The 18209-nt window shown below is 51.3% G+C and overlaps 1 protein-coding gene across 1 annotated transcript; it reads right to left on the bottom strand.

Annotated features, from left to right (window-relative positions):
- Positions 1–421: 421 nt before the first annotated feature.
- Positions 422–12694, bottom strand: LOC118086787 (polycystin-1-like protein 2). The gene is made up of 23 exons (XM_088671185.1): positions 12385–12694; positions 11887–12015; positions 11689–11774; positions 11318–11390; positions 10606–10661; positions 10331–10390; positions 9956–10117; positions 9698–9825; positions 9303–9432; positions 8631–8759; positions 8078–8285; positions 7771–7955; positions 7318–7552; positions 6666–6766; positions 6422–6579; positions 5925–6074; positions 5523–5725; positions 4902–5095; positions 3428–3572; positions 3147–3336; positions 2842–3082; positions 1881–1963; positions 422–989 (listed from the first exon to the last, which is right to left on the bottom strand). The coding sequence occupies exons 1-23, from the start codon at positions 12692–12694 to the stop codon at positions 971–973; spliced, it is 3375 nt and encodes a 1124-aa protein (XP_088527311.1). The 3' UTR covers positions 422–970.
- Positions 12695–18209: the final 5515 nt, after the last annotated feature.

Here is an 18209-nt window from a genome sequence, read left to right as displayed (position 1 = left end):
GGAAAGGGACCCTCCTTCCAGGGAGGTTGTGCTAGTGGGATTCTCAGGAGGTAGGAGTAGATGACCCTCACAGTCCCTTCCAACACGACAGTTCTATGATTCTTCTGGACAAGTGCTGGCGAGTCTCCAGCCAGCCACATGAGGTTTTACTGCATGTCACTGCCAGGTGTCCACCAGGGGGCTTGAAGGGGGAATGGGTGTCTGGATCTGGGCCTGGGCTCCTGAGCAGCTGATCATGATGTCCTCAGAGAGTGAAAGAGAGCTTCCACGGGCACCATTGACCTGTAGCCTGCCATTTATTCTGTGTGCCTAGTGTTGAATCACTTTTGAATCACTTTTGCTTGGAAGCTGACCTCACATAGGCTTCTTGGTGGGGAGAGGAGGCTTGCCTTCATTGCAATCACACACAGAATACTTAAAATTGGAAGATAATAAAGCTGCATTTATTATAAGAAATATATACTTGGATACAAAAGAGTTCCTGGTTTTAGCTAATTAATCTTGAAGCTACAAGGGAGTCATGTTTGCTCTTTACTCTCGGCAGAGATACATCCATAGATGTCCTCTCTCCTTCAGAAGGAAGAGGGGGAAGCGGGAAGTTTGGTCATTGTCAGGAACCCTAAGAATATCAGTCTAATATTAAAGGAAAGGTCATCACAGAGATCAAAGGGCAGTTAGACAATATTGGAGGTTCCCTTCTCTATCCACTTTAACCTCATGCAAACCCTCAGCAAGCTGAGTTGCATCCCAACTCTTTCAACACTTGGTGGGTTCAGTGTTGGCTCAATTGGCATGTTACAGAATGGGGCTGCACTGTCTCCCTCCCATGCTGTGCCCTCCCGTTCCTCCAGAGAGATGGTCCTGGCCTTTGTACAGGTGTGGGTGACATCATGTTGGAGAGGCTGATTGGAGGTCTTGGGCACATGGCGTGGGAAAAGCCAAGGTGGCCTTGCAGAAAGATGCCCTCCCATCACTGGAGGGAGCACAGCCTGCAATCACAGAGGTCAAAGACGTGGGTCAGGATGGGGCCCTAGGACTGCTTCCCAGCATATTTTCTGCTCCCTTGGCCCCAGTCCTGGAGCTGCAGTGTCCCTTAGGATGGTCAAGTTAAACTCATATGTCTGCTTTAGTCTGTCTGGCAGTGGCGCTTCAAGGCCACAAGCAAAGAGAGACTACTTGAGATCTTTTTAATGGGAAGTGCCAGGAGTTAGGAAGGCAGGGGGCCTTCTGCCTGCAAAGCACCTCTCCACCCACACTGTGCACATGCCAGTCACCACCTTTTAGTCCCTTCCCAATCTTCTCCCCTTCCACAGGGGACAGTCCCAGTCCTGCTCTTGCAGGGGCTCCAGTTCAATGTGTTTCCTTCCTGTTTAGCAAGCCCAGGTGATGCCTAGTGTAGGTACTCGGCATCCTCTGCCTCTCCCAGAATGGGCCCTGGCTACCTGCTCTTGGTAACCAGAGGTGCCCACACTAGCGACTGGATTCTTCCACCAAGCCTGCACACCTTGCCCAGCCACCCAAGGCAGCGGAGGAATGGTCCAGGGAATGGGTGGGTGGGCTCCTCGTCATGCTGAGCCAAAGTGAAGAGTCGTGATTCTTCTCTGTGTGTGCATAACCTTCCTTTACAGGAGGTGGACGAGGGAACAGACGTAGCACTGAAAACCCTTCCTCTTACCTGGCCCCTGTCTTGAAATGAATTTTTTGAACTTGAGTTTCTTTTCTGCAGTTGGTGCAGGGCATTCTCGGTGCCACCTTTGCCCTTCACTACTTGGAGGTGGTCCAGGCCTCCACCCTCTCTGGGGAGGCCCCTTTCTTTATTCCCTTCCCTCCTTCAATTCATCCTGCCTTTCCACCTCTGCAAGCCTCCTTCCTCCCTTTACCGGTCTTCCAGGTCCAGGTCTGCCTCATCTTCATCCTCTGCTTTCTTCAGTATCAGGGCACAGAAGATGGCAAAGCTTATCACCTGCAGTGGGTTTCATGGGAGAAGAGGGATGGGCAGGATCCACAGCCATTTTGCCCCCCACCCCATCCATAAAACAGAGGGAGCATCTGTAGGCTTCCCTTTCTCCAGATGAGCCAAGTCCCACAACAAGTGACAAAACACCACAACAAATTGGTGTATGCATGGGGGTGCTTTGGTTAAATTCTCCCCCACCCCCTTGAAATTCATGGGAGGAAGAGAGGAAATGCTGTGGGTGTTTGTAGTGCTCCAATGCCAGACACCTGTCCCAGGCAAGCAGGTGGCAAACACATATGTGAGATGAGGAAGACGTCTGTGCACCATGATTTCTGCTGCTGCTGCTGCTGCTGCTGCTGCTGCTGCTGCTGCTGCTGCTGCTGCTGCTGCTGCTGCTGCTGCTGCTGCTGCTGAGATATCCCCTCCCCTTAGGGTTGCCAGCTGAGGAGTATCACCTGAGATTTCTCTGAGATTTCTGAGATTTCACCCAGACCCTGAAATTTCAGGTCCCAAACCTGACACCTAGGGGCTGCCTCTGGTGGTGTCAGGGGCACAGACCTTGGTATAGACATGAGGGTCCTAGAGACACAGATTAATTAGGAGAAGAGTGGAGGTAGTCCCCCAGAGTGTCTATGCTATAATTTGCATCCAGCTCCTGCTGGTCCAAAGTGTGCACACTCTATACGCAGTCTTCTGTGTACACACACCCACACACCATTGGAACTTTCACCCATCTAGTGATTCAAGCCCTTCACCTGCCACCTGGAGGGTACTAGGCAAACCTGGAGACTTCAGATCAGACTTAGAGGCCTGGCAACCCGACCTCCCGTGAGAAGGCCCCCAGGAATGTTGGGTTTGCTCAGCCTGGCTGGGAAGTACAGTACCTTGAGGGGCTGCAGGACGAAGAGGGCCTGGCCCATGGAGATGGCAGTGGAGATGAGCCAGCGTTCGGTGCTCTCCTTCCCATAGTGGAAGCCATAGAGCAAGGCGAAGAAGGTGGCCACTGCGCTGAGGGAGACCAGCAGGGCCCACCCCACCCAGGTGCCCCACCAGGGCAAGTGCCACCTTCGGCTGTGGAGGAGCAAGAGGAAGGCATGAGGAGGAGGCTCTGCAGGGTAGGCTTCCCTGCCTGCTCACGGAGCCTGTCTGAGCTACCTACATGGAGCGAGACTGGATGGGTCTTGCTAGCTCGAGACGCCTGGCCATCTCCTCCACGCGCTGCTGCAGAGCTGGAGGGTGCTTGGCTGTCGGGACTCCTAGCTCCAGCTCCCCCAGGAGACGGGAGATGTGCTGCAGCTTCAGGAGGAGGTAGCGGTTGCAGTAGGTCTGGTGCAGCGCATTAGGGCTGGGCGCCACACTAGAGATCTTGGGCTCCCTCCCTGCAAGCAGAAGCCACAGCGTCACCATCCTCTGGGGGTCTAGCAGGGCTGCTCAAGGCAGACAGGCAGGCAGGCATGGCTGGGCTCTCACCTGCTGCCTCCTCTTCCTCCCCAGGATCAGGGTGGATAAAACGAGCCAGCCACTGCAGAAGCTCCTCAAGGTCCATGTCGGGATGCAGCAGCTGTTGGCTCTGCTTGCTGGCTTTGCTCAGCGTCTCCACTGCCCCTCGCAGGCTCTAGGGAGGGAAAGACAAGCACGTGTAGAAGGGAGAGTGGCAGGCGACTGGGGCACAAATGCACCCAACAGGCTGAGGGTAAGGTGGGCAAAGCTGGGCCCAAGAAGATGTAGCAGGTGGGAGAAGTGCTGTGGGAGAGTTGTAGTTGAATCTAACAATGCATATTTTTGCGAGTTAGCATGTGAAGGGGTTAAGACCATAGGGTCACATTATTGATAGACAGACTGAGACCATAGAAATGTAATTGGTAGAGACGGTTCTGTGTTGAGGTCATTTCCCCTCCTCTCTTGGGCATGAAGAATCAAAGTACAGTCATACTTCGGTTTAAGTACGCTTCGGTTTGAGTACTTTCAGTTTAAGTACTCCGTGGACCCGTCTGGAACGGATTAATACACTTTTCATTACTTTCAATGGGAAAGTTCGCTTCAGGTTAAGTACAGACTTCCAGAACCAACTACACTCATACTTTGGGTTAAGTATGCTTCAGGTTGAGTACTCCACGGACCCGTCTGGAACGGATTAATCTACTTTCCATTACTTTAAATGGGAAAGTTCGCTTCAGGTTAAGTACACTTCAGGTTAAGTACAGACTTCCGGAACCAATTGTGTACTTAAACCGAGGTACCACTGTATTTCCTGTTCCTTCCCTCTCTCTTTTCTCTTCAGCCAGTGAAAGAGCAGACATATATCCTATCACTCCAGCATTGGCCACATGCCTCAAGCTGTTCATAATGTAAATATAAGTATTTTGCCTGCATTTATTTTACTGCTGTTGCTGCTGAGAACAACTGCATGACTATGAGTAAGTAAACATATTTTAAGCTTACTTCTCAATCTGTGTCTGGTTCTTTGTTAAGCGGCAACCAGCTTGCTTTGTGGCTGGACTTAATTTAATGAATGCTCCATAGCCTTTTCCTATGCTTCTATTTTTCTGCTGAGGATGAGACTGAACTCTGCTCAGCCCCGTGTTTTAAACGATAAGCTGACCTCTTTGTATGTTCAGCCCACAAATGTGGGCACCTGGAGGGATAAATTGTCATCAACATATCCTCTCCTACCTATTAAAAGCCATCCCATAAGTGCTACAGAGAAAACTCTCTGGCAAGCCAGTGCTTGCTGTATCTGCAAATGCAAAAACGTCTCCCTGTGACCAAGTTCACTGGTGCAAGAAGGATCCTGGGGGATGTGGGGCTTGGGGGAGAGGTAGCTGTGGATGGGGTGGGGGTTCTTCCCCACTGCCAGCTCAACCTTGACCTTATTCCAAGGGGAGGCACAATGGGAAAAATGTCCTGGCCCTCATCATGGGTCCTGGAGAGTTCTTGTCCCTACCTCATGCACAGTGTCCAGGGTTGTTGGGCTGGCAGGGGCACTGGGCACAGCCATTGCCAGGCCGGGCCTTGCGTGGCTCCTGCGTGGTTCAGCGTGGCGGAAGATGAATACAAGGAGCAAGTTGACGGGGAAGGTAATCAGGGCACTCTCCACACTGATCATGATGTCCTTCCAGGAGAGGGAGAAGCAGCTGCCTGTGTAGCAACAGGGGGGTGGGGAGTGCCTGCAAGTGGACCTTCCAGCCACCACTCTTTGTGCCCTAGGGATGCTGGAAGGAGGCACCTGCACAATCAGAGGCAGGATACCTCCAGATTCAGGGGGTGGGGGATCAAATGTAGGAGAGGAGCCTTGCTTGTGGGCTTCCCAGGAGGCATCTGGGTGGCCGTTTTGTGAGAAGCATGACGCTACGCTAGATCCCACCCGCAGTTGGCCTGATCCAGCTGCACCCAGGCTCTTGAACCTCCCTCCTGCCGGCCCAAAGGGTATGACTGTGTGTTTGTCCCTCCAGTTGTGGCAGGAGGGACTTTCCTCCACTGGCAGGAGTTGGAGCAGAGGAGTTGCACAGCCCCCTTTCCCATGCCAGTGGCCCTTGGGAGGTGTCCCATGTGGCACATCCCTTACCGACACGCAGGAGCTCTGGTGACTCGTGGGGCACCTCCCAGAACATGAGGCTGACAAGGGCGGAGCAGAGGAGGAGGCAGAAGCAGCAGGAGAGGCCCTGGACCCGCGTGACGGGCCGCCCATGGCCTGTCCGGGTCAGCAGCACTGTCAGCACTGTGTGCTCCTCCCGAAGACCGCTCAGGGTCCTTTGCCGGAAGATGGGCCTGCAGGGAGAGCAGTGGGTGGGTGGGTAGGAGCAGGACCCAAGGCCAGGCTATGGGAGAGCCAGAGGAGGAAGACAGCTAGAGTCTCTAGCTCTGCCTGGGAGGAGGCGGTTCGGGGACCCCTGCTAAGTTCATGCACAGTGGGCAGGTGGGGGCTGAGGACACCCAAACAGACTCCCCCGTCTCTTGGTAAGCCTACCAGAATGCTGTTGGCTGGTGCTGTGGAGCTGCCAGGAAATGCTTGGCAGTGCTGTGTGGGGCCCCTGCTGCTGGGACGAGCCATGGCTGGCAAGAGAAATGGAACCTCCTATTTTGCTGCAGGTCTCGCACTGTGATGTGGGCGATATGCCTGAGGGAAGGGGATGGGTAGTGAGTGCCAGGCAGGAGGCTGGTGCTCCTAGTGCCCCACTTGGAAGAAAGTCCTGCCAGGCAGAGGCAAGAGGCTTCCCTGCTGGATGAGTGCCAGGTGTGCTGACCCCCCTCGCCCCGCCTCTTCTCGGATGCCTGAGGATGGGCACCCTGACACAATAACCACCTCTGAATAACCCATTCAGAGAGAGGGAGAATTATGGCATGTTCAGCAGAGGCAGCCTGGCACCCCAGAGCCAAGCCATGGGAGGTGGGCAGTGTCCTCATGCTGGCACAATGTCTCCAGGTGGGATGTCACCCTCCCACCCTACTTCTGGGCAGACTGACCAGGGCAGCTGTGGGGCGGAGTGGGGCTCCTGCCACAACCAAATGCTCTGGAGCTCTCCCAGTGGGTATGGCTCCCGTAGGAGGAAGAGGCTGGCATTCAGGGGCAGGCGCCGAGACTTGCTGACACCAGACGATCCCTGGAGGCAGATGCAGACCTGCTGGAGATGAAAGGGCTGGGTGAGCTCTAGGGCAAAGACCAGGCACCCCACTCCACCCCCTCTATCACTCAGGGCAGGCCACTCACACAGGGGCTGCCTCCGGGGGCCTTCTGCTGCCCATGCAGGAAGATCTGGAGCAGGTAGCCATACTGGGCACAGGGATCATCATCGGACAGGAGGGCTGGCCCTGCCTGGGAGAGGAAGAGGGGTGTGAGGGGTGGTGTTTCTAAGGTCATGCTCTGCCACGGAGCAGCGCAGGAGAGCAGAGAGTGCTGAGGCCCCATACATACAGTTGTCCTTCCCACTTGGCCCCAGTGAAGACCAGAATAAGGGGGTCTCTTTTGCTGGTGAAGAGATGTGCAAACCTTAAATCCACATGGAACATTTCGTTAGACAGAACAGAGTTAGCTGCATCTCACTCAGCTGTATGTTTATAGAGAGCAAAATGCAGTCATAGCAAACAAGAAGCCTTCCCCCCCCCAACCCCCAGCCAGCCACCCCCCTTTGGGGTGGGGGGTGAGGAGATCAGAGTCCTTTTCTCTCCACATGGCGTGGGAGGGCAGCTGGAGACCCTCCAAGAGTTCAGTCTCCAAATGGTGGCTGTTGCTGCGTGGCCTGCCCTTCTGGGAGCATCACCACCTAAGAGCTGCCCAGGGCATGTCTTGTGCAGGAGCCTGTGAGTTTGTGCTGCTTGCTGCCAGCGCCCCCTTACCTCTGCCCCTCTCACCCTCCAGCAACTTACCTGGAGCAGGGGGCGTGTGTCCAACCAGCGGGCCCAGGCCACCCCCACCAAGTAGAGGGCATAGACGACTCCGAGGGCCATGACCAGGACTGGATTCTTGTGCACCTGGCCAAAGTACTCTGCTGTGCGCACCACGTCCAGCTGGACTGGCGCCACCCAGAAGCTGCTGCCAAAGAAGGAGAGGTGGGTGCAGAGGCAGTGGCCTTCCGCCAGGCTGCTGCTCTCTCCTACCTGCAAACAGGGTGGGGATTAAGGGCACTTCTGGGCAGCATATTTCTCACAAAACAGAGATTCAGATGCTTTAAATAAGGAAGCAGGCAGTCTGGTCTTGAAATGGGATAGAAGTGTTTTTAAGGACCAGAAGCGACTGTTCTGATTCTTCCCTGCCTCCGGCAGTAGGGGGCGCAAGGTACCCGGATTCCCTTTGTTTCTTGAACGCCAAGACTCACTTTGCAGCCTGCCTCTCGCCACTGGGCATCAGGCAGGTGCCGGGAGATGCACTGGATCCCATAGGTGCTGACATGTAAGGTGGCAGGACCCTGGCTGGCAGAGAGGTTCAGTGGCACCACCAGGAACTGAAGGGTTCCTCTCAGGTCACGAAGAACTTCCTCCTTCACTAGCCAAGTGTAGCCATCTGCAGGAGATGGGGGCGGGGGGGGGGGCAGCACAAAAGGGAAATCATTTTAGGAAGAGGTCCTCACACGCCCCAGGCTGGAAGTGGAAGCAGAAGCCAGCTTTTCTGTCCCCTTGCTGTACCCAGGCCGACGTTGGGCTCAATGGGCTCCCGGAGCTGCTCGCTCGGCTGCAGGAAGAGCTCTAGAGGCCCCACAGGGTCTAGGTGAGCATGGATCATCAGGGATCCCCCTGTCCACGTCACGTTCACAGTCAGAAGGAGGGCCTCCCCCGGAGAGAGGAAAGCAGCTGGCTCGGCAGGGGCTGTAGGCACAACCCGGGGCAGGAAAATCTGGGATGGGAAAAGAGAGCAGGATGTCACTGGGTGCTACTGCACCACCACAGTGAGATGAGCAGCTGCCTCAGGCTCTCACCCTGAGCAGAGGCAGCCTCACTGATGGAGGTGAACTGCAGCAGGAGAGAGGGAAGGATGATGACAGGAGACCAGACCCTGTAGGCTCTCCCAGGCTAAACAGCTGGCCTACCTGGTGGCTAATCCAGCTTATCTCCACATCATGAGATCCTGCCTTGAGAAAGGATCCTGGAGGACTGTCCTTGCCCTTTGGAGATGCTCACCAGCCCACCCCATTACAGGGAGGAAGGCTCCACTCCCCCAAAGTCTCTAGGCAGGACATACCTGGACAGGGGTGCTCAGGTTGCTAACGCTGATCTGGCTGCCCTCCGAAAGGAGGTTCAGTTCAGCTACAGCTCCTGTGACCCCTTGCCCAGAGCTCAGGGGAAAGGGGCTGCCCAGGAAGCTCACCATCTAAAGAGAGAGGGAGAGAAGAAAAAAGGGCAGCGCCACTGCTGAGGAGGCCTGCCCCACCTGCCATGCCTGCTTGGCCACATGGCCACATTTGGCAGGATGGCTGGGCGCTCCTCCCCGCCTCCTCACGCTCTGCTCCCCATTTTTGGAAACATGGCTGCTTACTGTTGGAAGCACTGGGTAGGTAGATTGGGTAGGGCCAAGTCAGGGGGTCTTGGTTGCAGGGGTGTTGGCAAGGGGGGTGTCATGAAATGTTTGGAGTCCAACCCAGAAGCATGAGGTTCCAGAAGAGGGAGGGAGGGAAGATGCCTCTGGGTGCATCGTCAGGCTGATCTGAAGGAGCCAAGTCACTTCTGAGTGCTGGGCCCCCATGCATTCCACAGCACAGCAAGGGACACCTTGGCTGGGCTCTCTCTGCCCTTCTTCCTCCTCCTCCTGGGGTAGCAGCAGATGGCAGAGGAAAGTTTCCCTTTCATGGAAAGGGAAGGCCCCAGTGCCCAGTCCAAAGGAGAGGGCCAGCCACACACTCCTGCTCCCTCTGACCTGCACATCCACTGGGATATCCTGTGGCATGACGGCGCCCAGCGCAGACTGCTCTGGCAAAATGACTCTGGCTGCCCATGGCTTGCCAGGGAAGAAGAACGCCATATTGCCCAGCCTGGAAGAGTTCACCCTGAGCCAGGGAGACAATGAGAGTTAGGGTTAGAACCAGGGCACAGCAGATGGTGCCTGGGATCAGGGTGCCCCAGGAGAGTTGCCAATCTGCAGAGCAGCCAGGCAAATGTGAGCCAGCTGCTATGATGAGGCAAGGACAGATGGCTACCTCATGGCCTTTTCTCTTGGACACTTCCTGCCAAGATCTTTCTCCCTTCCCTTCCCAGGCCAGTCAAGCTTCCTACCTTCTCCGTCACCCTGTGGCTGCAAGCCTGGTAGCTTACCTGTGTGTATAGATGCTGATGAGAGGCGTCTCCATGGTGATGGCATCACTGCTGCCCCCTAGTTCCTGAAGAGCTTGCTCCAGCTTGTGAAGGATCTGCATCAGGGGGCCAGTCAGGGCCTCATGCTGCTGGAGGGAGAAGTGGGCAGTTACTGGGGACTCAATCTCCATCCAAGATGGGGCACTATGGGATGAAGGGACCCGTGCACCTAACCTGTCCTTCCCCATCAGGGCACCCTGGAGTATGGCATTTCCTCACCTGGATGTTGACATTGGGTGAGCAGGGGCCCAGAATGACCTGCAGGAGCCGGCTGGTGCCGTGGACTGCCAGGAGGCTGAGGAGGTGCCAGTGTGGAGAGGCTGGAGGCCTCCTTTTCAGCAGGTCTTCACTGACAGCCTGAAGAAACCCCACCTCCTCTTCCTGGCAATCAAAGGCATATGATGTTAATGGATTGCTCAAGAGTAGACCCTCAGCACTAATGGGGGTCCCTCAACTCCTTCCATGAGATGTTCCCTATCACCTCTCTTGGAGGAAAGAGCTTCTCAGGACTTGGCCTGACTTCAGGTTCCCCATGGGAGCTACACAGCTCAGTCCCTTCTGGGGCATCCGCTCTCCCCATGGGCCCAACCATACCAGCTCAGAGGCACTCCAGGCACCATTGTTCACTGGGAGTGTCAGTCGCTGGAGCAGCTCCTGCAAGCAGAATCAGGAGTTTGGGCTCAAATGCTGGCAGGCAAAGACAGACCACTGAATAAGGGTTTCCCAGCCTACATAAGGTCTGTGCTAACCACCAGAAGAGAGGTTGGCTGTCTTGAGCCAGAGGAAGGTTGCTGGCTCTGCTGTGAGCCTCAATGGGGCTGGGCTGAAGGGGGTCCCCTCCCCAGATACTCCCAGTGGGGCTCTTTTACCTGCTGCCAGGTCCTGGGAACAACATCCTGCAAGGCCTCCCAGATTGCTGATGTCTCTGGAGGCAAAAGGAGAAGTATTAGCGAGAGTCTTTTCTCCCCTCAGGGCCCCCCTACCCAGAAACAGGCATTTTGGCCTCCATAAACACAAACTCTCCTTGCGGTGGGCCTGTCTCAACAACAAGCTGCTTCCTTTCAGGGAAAAGCCACTGCCCTGACCGGCAAAAGAATCAGCCTCATGACAAGGGATCCGTTGGCTACTAGTTATATTCCCGGTTTTACATTATTACAGTTGCTTATTTTCATCCTGAGCATTGCTTCAGGCACTTTCCATTGAAGAGGTAGAACATGGTAATAAAAGTTAATCTGAAATAAAACTTGTTAAAAACAATCAGTCACGGGTGCCTTGCCCCTTGGGCACAGCTTAAACAAATGCCATTGGTAAATGTTGGAGTTGTAACTCAGTACAGGCAGATTGAAAGCATATCTTTTGGTTTTGCTGACATCTGCAATCTTTTTGAAAAAAATGGTCTACGGTATGTGAAATTAGATAAGATACCCCTTTCAGCCCCACAAATATTATTTTAGGGCATTTAAAGGGTCTGTTAAAACGAGCAGAATGACCCAAGATGATCAGCCTCTCACAATTGCTTATAATTGCAGATGACCTACACTTCAATACATTAATTCAGAAATCACTAAATCCCCACATCACCTGGGTACTTCTGCTTATCACCCAGATGCCGCCGCATGAGCCTTTGTGGCCTCCGCCCCATGGAGGTCAGATCCTGGTGGCAAACAGAGAAAAAAGAGTGGGACAGAACAGTGCCACGGTGCCGGGTAGGATATGTCACCCAATAGGCTTTCTTGGAAGGGGCAGGGTAAAGGGTTCCCTGTTAGGAGCTTGCCCAGGAATCATGCCCAGAGGAATTGTCTGGAGGGTGGCTAAGAGGTAGCACACAGGCTGTTTTTATTGCCCCCCCTCCTCTGCCTTGGTGCATCCACTGGAGTTTGGTTTCAGGCAGCAGGAGGGAAAGCCTATTTGCTTTGGACTTGGAGGGAAGAGAACTGGCCACCATCACCTACCAGCTGAGACTTCTGTTTTTGCCAAGGCCTGGAGCTGTTGGCACTCCTGGCCACTTTGCTTGGGCATTCACCTCCCTCCACAGGACCTGCAAAAAGGACCATCCTGAAAGGGAGCCCTTCCTGGGTCAGGAGGAGCAATCTCTGTCCTCAGGGGTTGGGTGTCACAGTCCCACCCTGGCAGCCCAGCTGGTCTCTCACCAAATTCACAGATGAAAGGATGCCTCTGGCGGCATGTGGGCCCGGTGGCCTCCTGCAGCAGACCCAGGTTGGAGAGGAAGGTGCAGGTGGGGGGCTGATGGTGAGCCCCATGCAGATGAGGCTGGGCTCCTGGGGAAGACACAAGAGGCCGTCATGGGCATGGTGGCAAGCTGGGCAGGACAAGGTGAGGGGCTTGCCCCCTTGTAAGATCTGACCACAGTAGGCAAAGCCCTTGACAGAGCAGATGAAAATAAGCAGAATTCTCCACTACAAGCAGAATTCTCTGCAGCACAGTGCCCCCACCTCCACACCCTGCCCCTCAATGTGGCTCCCCAAATCCCAGCCTTTAACCACAGCCAAGTCAGCTGTGTAAAGGGATGGGGACTCCCAGACCTGGCCTTTGTGAGAGAAACCAGGACGCACCCTTCACCCTCTGGAGTAGAAACCACGCCCCACCTCTGCCCAGCCCTCTCTGGTGCCCCCACAGGACTGACTTACCTGCCACCACAGGCTTGGTAGGGCCCTTGGAGACCCACCAGCCCCCAGAGGACCCCCTCATCTGCCCCCTCCTCCTTCTCAGAGCACCCCACGTCCCTGTCTCCTCACAAGGGACCTGTGCCAAGTACCCTCCCCATCGTCCGCAGGCAGCCTGGGCATCCTCAAAGGCTAGTCTTTCCTGGGCAAGCTGGTAGCAATGTCCCTGGTGCTCCCTTGGCACAGCCTCAGGCGTGGTGACAGTCACAGCAGTCCTGCACAGGGCCCAGAGCAGCAGGGCTAAGCCAGGAGCTGCCTGTGGTCTCAGCGCCATCTCAGTCTGGCAGGATAGGCAAGATGGTCCCAGCAGGGCTCTGCTTGCTCCTCTGGCTGGAAGCCCACATGAAATACAGGAGAAGGAAGAAGCCAAGCCCTCCCGGTGTCTCTGTTTGCCCATGGAAATCAAGGGGGCAGCTGGGCAGCTTCCACAAACACTGGGCAGGGAAATTTGACTCTAGGAGGAAAAGGAGGATGGCAAAGCTTGTGGGCCGAGATTGCGGTGGGGAGGGCACACAGGAATAGCTCACATCTGCAGTCTTTTTGGAAATAGGTTCCAGTGAAATTTGACATTTTTTTTGCCATCTTAAACAGAGTGTGAACACAATCACCAGAGAAAGCTTCTCTACTTTATTCTCTCTTTAAAATTATGTATACCAGCCTTGCCCAAGCCAGTACCCTTTGGACTACCACTCCCCTAGTCCCCAGCTGGCACAACCTTGTAATACTAGAGCTGATGGGAGTTGTACTCCAAAGCATCTGGGAGAGGGCTGATGTATGTCCAATGTGACTTTGGAGTCCCGGGCAGTTTTGCATTATTGCACGTTGTTTCCCTTTAAAAATATAGTCCAAACACACAACAGCCTTTCTGGGGAGAAACTGCTGCTTTCAGCCTCATATACTGAATGTGCTTCTTTGATCACAGTGGTTAGATAGCAACACTTCTGCTGTAGAAATCTGAGTGAAATTCAAGATCTCCACCAGCACACAGGAACATTATCTTTTGAATGCTTTAAATTCCTGTTTTTAACAGTCTCCTATTGTTTGACTTTAATTTTAATTAACCACTTAGATGTTTTATTACAATCGAGTGGCATGTGGGTTTTGTTAAATAATCAAAGTTACCCTAAAAAAGTATGTTTTCCTATCGATTAGTATAAAATAATGTCCTCCAAAATGTTATGAGGTCGATCTGATACAAATTGCTCCTGCTTCTCTCACTATGCTGCCATGTTCTTCTCCTCCTCACTCCCAGGTTTATTGCTCTCGCATTGGCTCCCCAGTCTCACATTTGCAGGAAGGGAAGGCTAGGAAGGCATCTGGCTGGGGAAGTGTGGTTTGCAAAACAACAGAACCTGTGACAACAACAGGCTGGAGCTGGAGGCAGGTAAATTTTTTTGACTGTGCTCACCTTGCTTTTTGTAAACAAGGTTTTTATTCCCCCCCCCTTCAAAAACCTGGCAAACCTGTTACAGGTAGGTAGCCGTGTTGGTCTGCCGTAGTCGAAACAGAATAAAAAAATTCCTTCCAGTAGCACCTTAGAGACTTAGTTCATCTCTAAAGTGCTACTGGAAGGAATTTTATTACTGTATTTTGTGTGGCAAACCTGGTCAACCAGAGACAAGAGTAGAAGGAAATAATTGAGTACAAACACCATTAATGGTTCAAAATGGCAGGGTTAATAATAATAATAATAATAACCTTTCTCCAGAATGAGACCACTTCCAGGCTGTTACTGTTTTGTGTGTGGGATTCAATACATTCCTGGCAAATTCAGGTGGTGCAGTTCAAGTGGATTGGGCCCTCTTACACAAGAAAGCTGCTTTCAAATAAAAAGGGATTTTTTTTTCAGTAAGGAAAGTGCTGGGGCAATGCCTTGGAGAGTGTGGTATTTAAAAAAATGCTTGATAAGGTATCATACAACCTCCCACAAACAAATCAGGAAGAATGCTCAATAAACAGGTTGTCTGCCGAAATCAACCTGTTGCTGTTCCTTCCTCTCAATTAGTTATTCTCCATCCTCTCCGAGTTCTTGAAAACTGAGGCCCTTTGTAAACTGGGCAATTTGTTTTAATTTTTGAGATACAAGTTTTCTGATATACCACATTTGCACAAAAGAGTGGTGTGTTTTTTTAAAAAAAGTGAGTGTGTTGCCTCAGGCCCATGGAGGCAGTTTGCCAATGGAAGTACTGTACAGGACTTAGTAACAGAGGGTGCAGTGGTACCTCGGTTTATGAACACAATTCCGGAAGTCTGTTCATAAACTGAAGCGTTCATAAACTGAAGCAAACTTTCCCATTGAAAGTAATGGAAAGTGGATTAATCCGTTCCAGATGGGTCCACGGCGTTCATAAACCGAAAATTCGTAAACCAAGGTGTTCATAAACCGAGGCTCCACTGTATTAATAGAAGGCATCCAGCAAAATATCACCACAGTTTTTTTATATAATAAAAAAACTCGTCCACACAATGTTGACTGTTTCCCCCCTTACGGAATTTTCTTTATATCCTTGTTTACTGCATTATGTGTATATTGGGGAACTCCAAATTAAAGCAGCTGTGGGTATAATGCAGGCTGCCATTTGGATGAGGACAATGTTTGGATGCATTGAATCCACATTAAGCTGCTTTGTGTACATAGCCCACGAGAGGGTGCTGAAGAGCAGGACTAGGAACCGGGTGATGATTCCTCTCTTGGCAGTCCAGCAAAGGTTTGAGGGTAACCCATTTAGCCTTGGCTCTGGCCAACAGATGAATGGCATCATGGTTGGTTTCCCCCCACTTGAATCTAGTCTGGTGATAGGTATGAAGGGAGTAATGGCCAGAGACCTGCTTGGGTAGAGTGTATTGCTACAAAACAGGCATTATTATTATTATTATCATTTGACTGATGTTTTAATGTATTTTTTAATATTTTGTTGGAAGTCAGCTCACGGATGGGGAAGTGTGCCCTCCAGATTTTTAATATTTATTTCAAGTTTTTATGTTCTGCTCTTCACTAAAATAATCCCAGAGCAGGGTGTAGCAAAATACTGACTCAAAATTACAATAAAAAGATTAAAACATCATCAACAACAATACAAGTTACATCATGGATCCAGCCCATTTCTTCATCGTGAGAACAGGATGCTTGACTGTTCACATACTGGAGGTTGCTGTTGGGCTGTTGTTCGGCACAACTAACAGACCTTTCAAAAAGTATTTGGGGAAACTTGTCGCATTGTTATGCTTCCAAAAGGTTGTAATGAAAGTGGAACAGCCATTTAAACATGGTGAAACATCTCACGTGTAGGACTCTTTCACCTTGGGCACCAGAACGGGTTTGTTAAACTGGTTTTATTACGTGAATCATGTACACTATCCTTGGCCAGGGCTGATACCCTCAGGTAACAGAGCACATGGGTGGAACACCAATAAATTACCTGTTCTGCATTTAAAATAAACACCTGCTGTCACCCGCTTAAAGAGAGCCTAACTGTACTCTTACTACACAAGCAAAATATCCATTTAAAATTCAATGTGAGCTCTGCATTTCCATCACCTTATGGAGTTCCAGAAATAGCTTGCTTGCGACATTGTCATATCTAGTCCTGTTGGAAAAGTGTAAATGTGTGGGTTATTATTATTATTATTAAATGTGCAATTGCAAATCATGAAAGCTTCAAATTCTGCAGTTGGGAATTACTTTTTAATTAATGTTTGAAAGTTTGTTGTATTTCCCTTTCCGGGGGCTGCATGTTCTGTTTGCAGATAACAAAGATAGCAGAGGTGTTGCCTTCCTTCCTTTATGCTATAAAATCTTTGGGATCCAGGTGGCACTGTGGAAGGGTGGGGTACCGAGAGGGGTAAATGCCCACCAACAGAATTGCTTGCCCACCATGTGTTAATTAGAAAGACAGTGTGTGAAAAAGCCTTGTTTCTACTCCAGAAGATGGTCATCTGCCAGACCAAGCTCACCCTCTGAGAGTTCCACTTGCCTCTTTTTTTGCCCACCCTGCTGTCTGAGGCAGCTGCTTCGCTCTGCCCCAATTGCACAACCTAATTCTCATCACTTATAAATTTATCTGTGTCAAGATGAGCTCTTGTACTACAGAATTTACCATTCTATCACTATCTATCAAGCTAAAGGAGGCACATTATTACCAGTTCATGTTATGCAGAAAAAGAGTTGGGAGAGAGCAGCTATAGCTATTGGCAACAAAAAAGGTGCTGGATCCAGACAGCTGTAAGAGCAGGCCCATTGAACTCAATGGGACATACTGGATCCAACAACTTTGACAAGATGCCAGCTGTTGCTTGTAATAACTTCTGCAGTAGGAATGGAGTGAATGGAGGAATGGAGCGAAAAGACAACTTCCCTTCTTTTTAAACAATGTGTCTCATTCTAAGTGTTGTTTATTTGTGTGTCAAGCATGCTCCTCTCCCCACTGTTTTATAATTTTCCATTTGGCAGCCTCTGGTATAAGTATGTGTTTTTCCTCATTATTCCTCCAGTGAGCTATGGAATGGGGAGTTTCAGTTGAGGCCCAAGAGAGATCTGTAGAATTCCCTCCCACTTCATACTGTATTATTTGACAGCCGCTGAGGGAAAGGGGTAGGAGGAAGACAACAGTGGTGGGGTGGTGGTGGGGTCCATCTTGGGTCTTATCAGGCTAGTCAGGAACGAGTAAGTCACACACATCCCAAGCCTTTATTTCCCATGACTACCAACTAGGAGTTGGGTGGAAACTCTGTTCTCATAAAGGCAGTGGCATTCTCAGAAAAAAATATCATTTCTATCTTTCTTTTCTTTTCTTTTCTTTTCTTTTCTTTTCAATAGTAACTGAAGAATTATGTGGGATTGTGCAGCACTGGCCCAACAGCACATCCCATTCAAGTGGTGGCATTGCTTATACTAGGACAGCCTTTGCCAACCTCTCGCTCTCCAGATGTTTCAGACTTCAGCTGCCATGAACCCCAGGCAGTATGGCCATATGACGCTGGGGCTTATGAGAGCTGTGTCCACAACATCTGGTGGCATTGGGTGGTGAAGCCTGCTTGAGGCTAATATGGTGGCCAGCTGTCAATGCCTGAGTCTACTTGCTTGAGACAGACATGGGATGGTGCTTTCTGTCAGCTCTGATCTGAGAGCTTCCCAGAGCCACTTGGTGAAACAGTTCTGGATGAGGTGGCCCACCACAATACAGTCAATCAATTGTTATGTATTCATGGGAGACAGTTTTGAACTCATACACTAAACTACTTAGGAGCAGGAACGTGTCGCCTGTGGTTCAGGAAATTAGGATCCATTGGCCCCAATCCCATGGATGTTTGCCTCAAAGTCAATATAACTGTGTTCAGTGAGGTTTGCTTCCACTTAATTCTGTAGAGGATTGCTACGGACGTGATATAAATAAGGACGATCATGTAAAATGTAATTTTTTTTCAATCCATTAACTTCTTGCACCACCGCTGTTTTGCCTCCAATCTCCATAAGGAAAAATATAAAAAATATTAATTCGTTCATCTGAAAACTTTGTTTCCACCATCTGATCAGGTGCCTTTGGTGACAATGAACACACATGACTATGACATTCTTTCCCTCAAAGAAGTGGCACGCACACACAATCCGGTTGCTAATTGTGTTATTCTCTATCCAGCATGGTCAGCAGTGAGATAACTGTCAGCTTCCTACTAACTCCTGGCACCTCTAAAAAGAAAGCAGGGAATGTGAGGGAAGAGTCACCAGGTTGATGTCCACGCACTCGCCTTCTGTCATGGTGTCACCATGATTCCCAGCCAAGAAAGTCTCT

This window comes from Zootoca vivipara, chromosome 6 (genome assembly GCF_965207765.1).
Source record: "Zootoca vivipara chromosome 6, rZooViv2.hap1.1, whole genome shotgun sequence".
Classification (NCBI taxonomy): Eukaryota; Metazoa; Chordata; class Lepidosauria; order Squamata; family Lacertidae; genus Zootoca; species Zootoca vivipara.
The sequence above is the reverse complement of the archived record's forward strand: the minus strand, read 5'-3'. Positions and strand labels throughout refer to the sequence as shown.

Excerpts from the sequence above, each read along its gene's own strand:
- LOC118086787 (XM_088671185.1), bottom strand. The coding sequence starts at position 12,694 with ATGGCGCTGAGACCACAGGCAGCTCCTGGCTTAGCCCTGCTGCTCTGG. Across the intron at positions 9,826-9,955 it reads CACCCAATGTCAACATCCAG|CAGCATGAGGCCCTGACTGG; the intron begins GTGAGGAAATGC and ends TTCTCCCTCCAG. Across the intron at positions 6,075-6,421 it reads TCCGCCCCACAGCTGCCCTG|GCATATCGCCCACATCACAG; the intron begins GTCAGTCTGCCC and ends CCCTTCCCTCAG.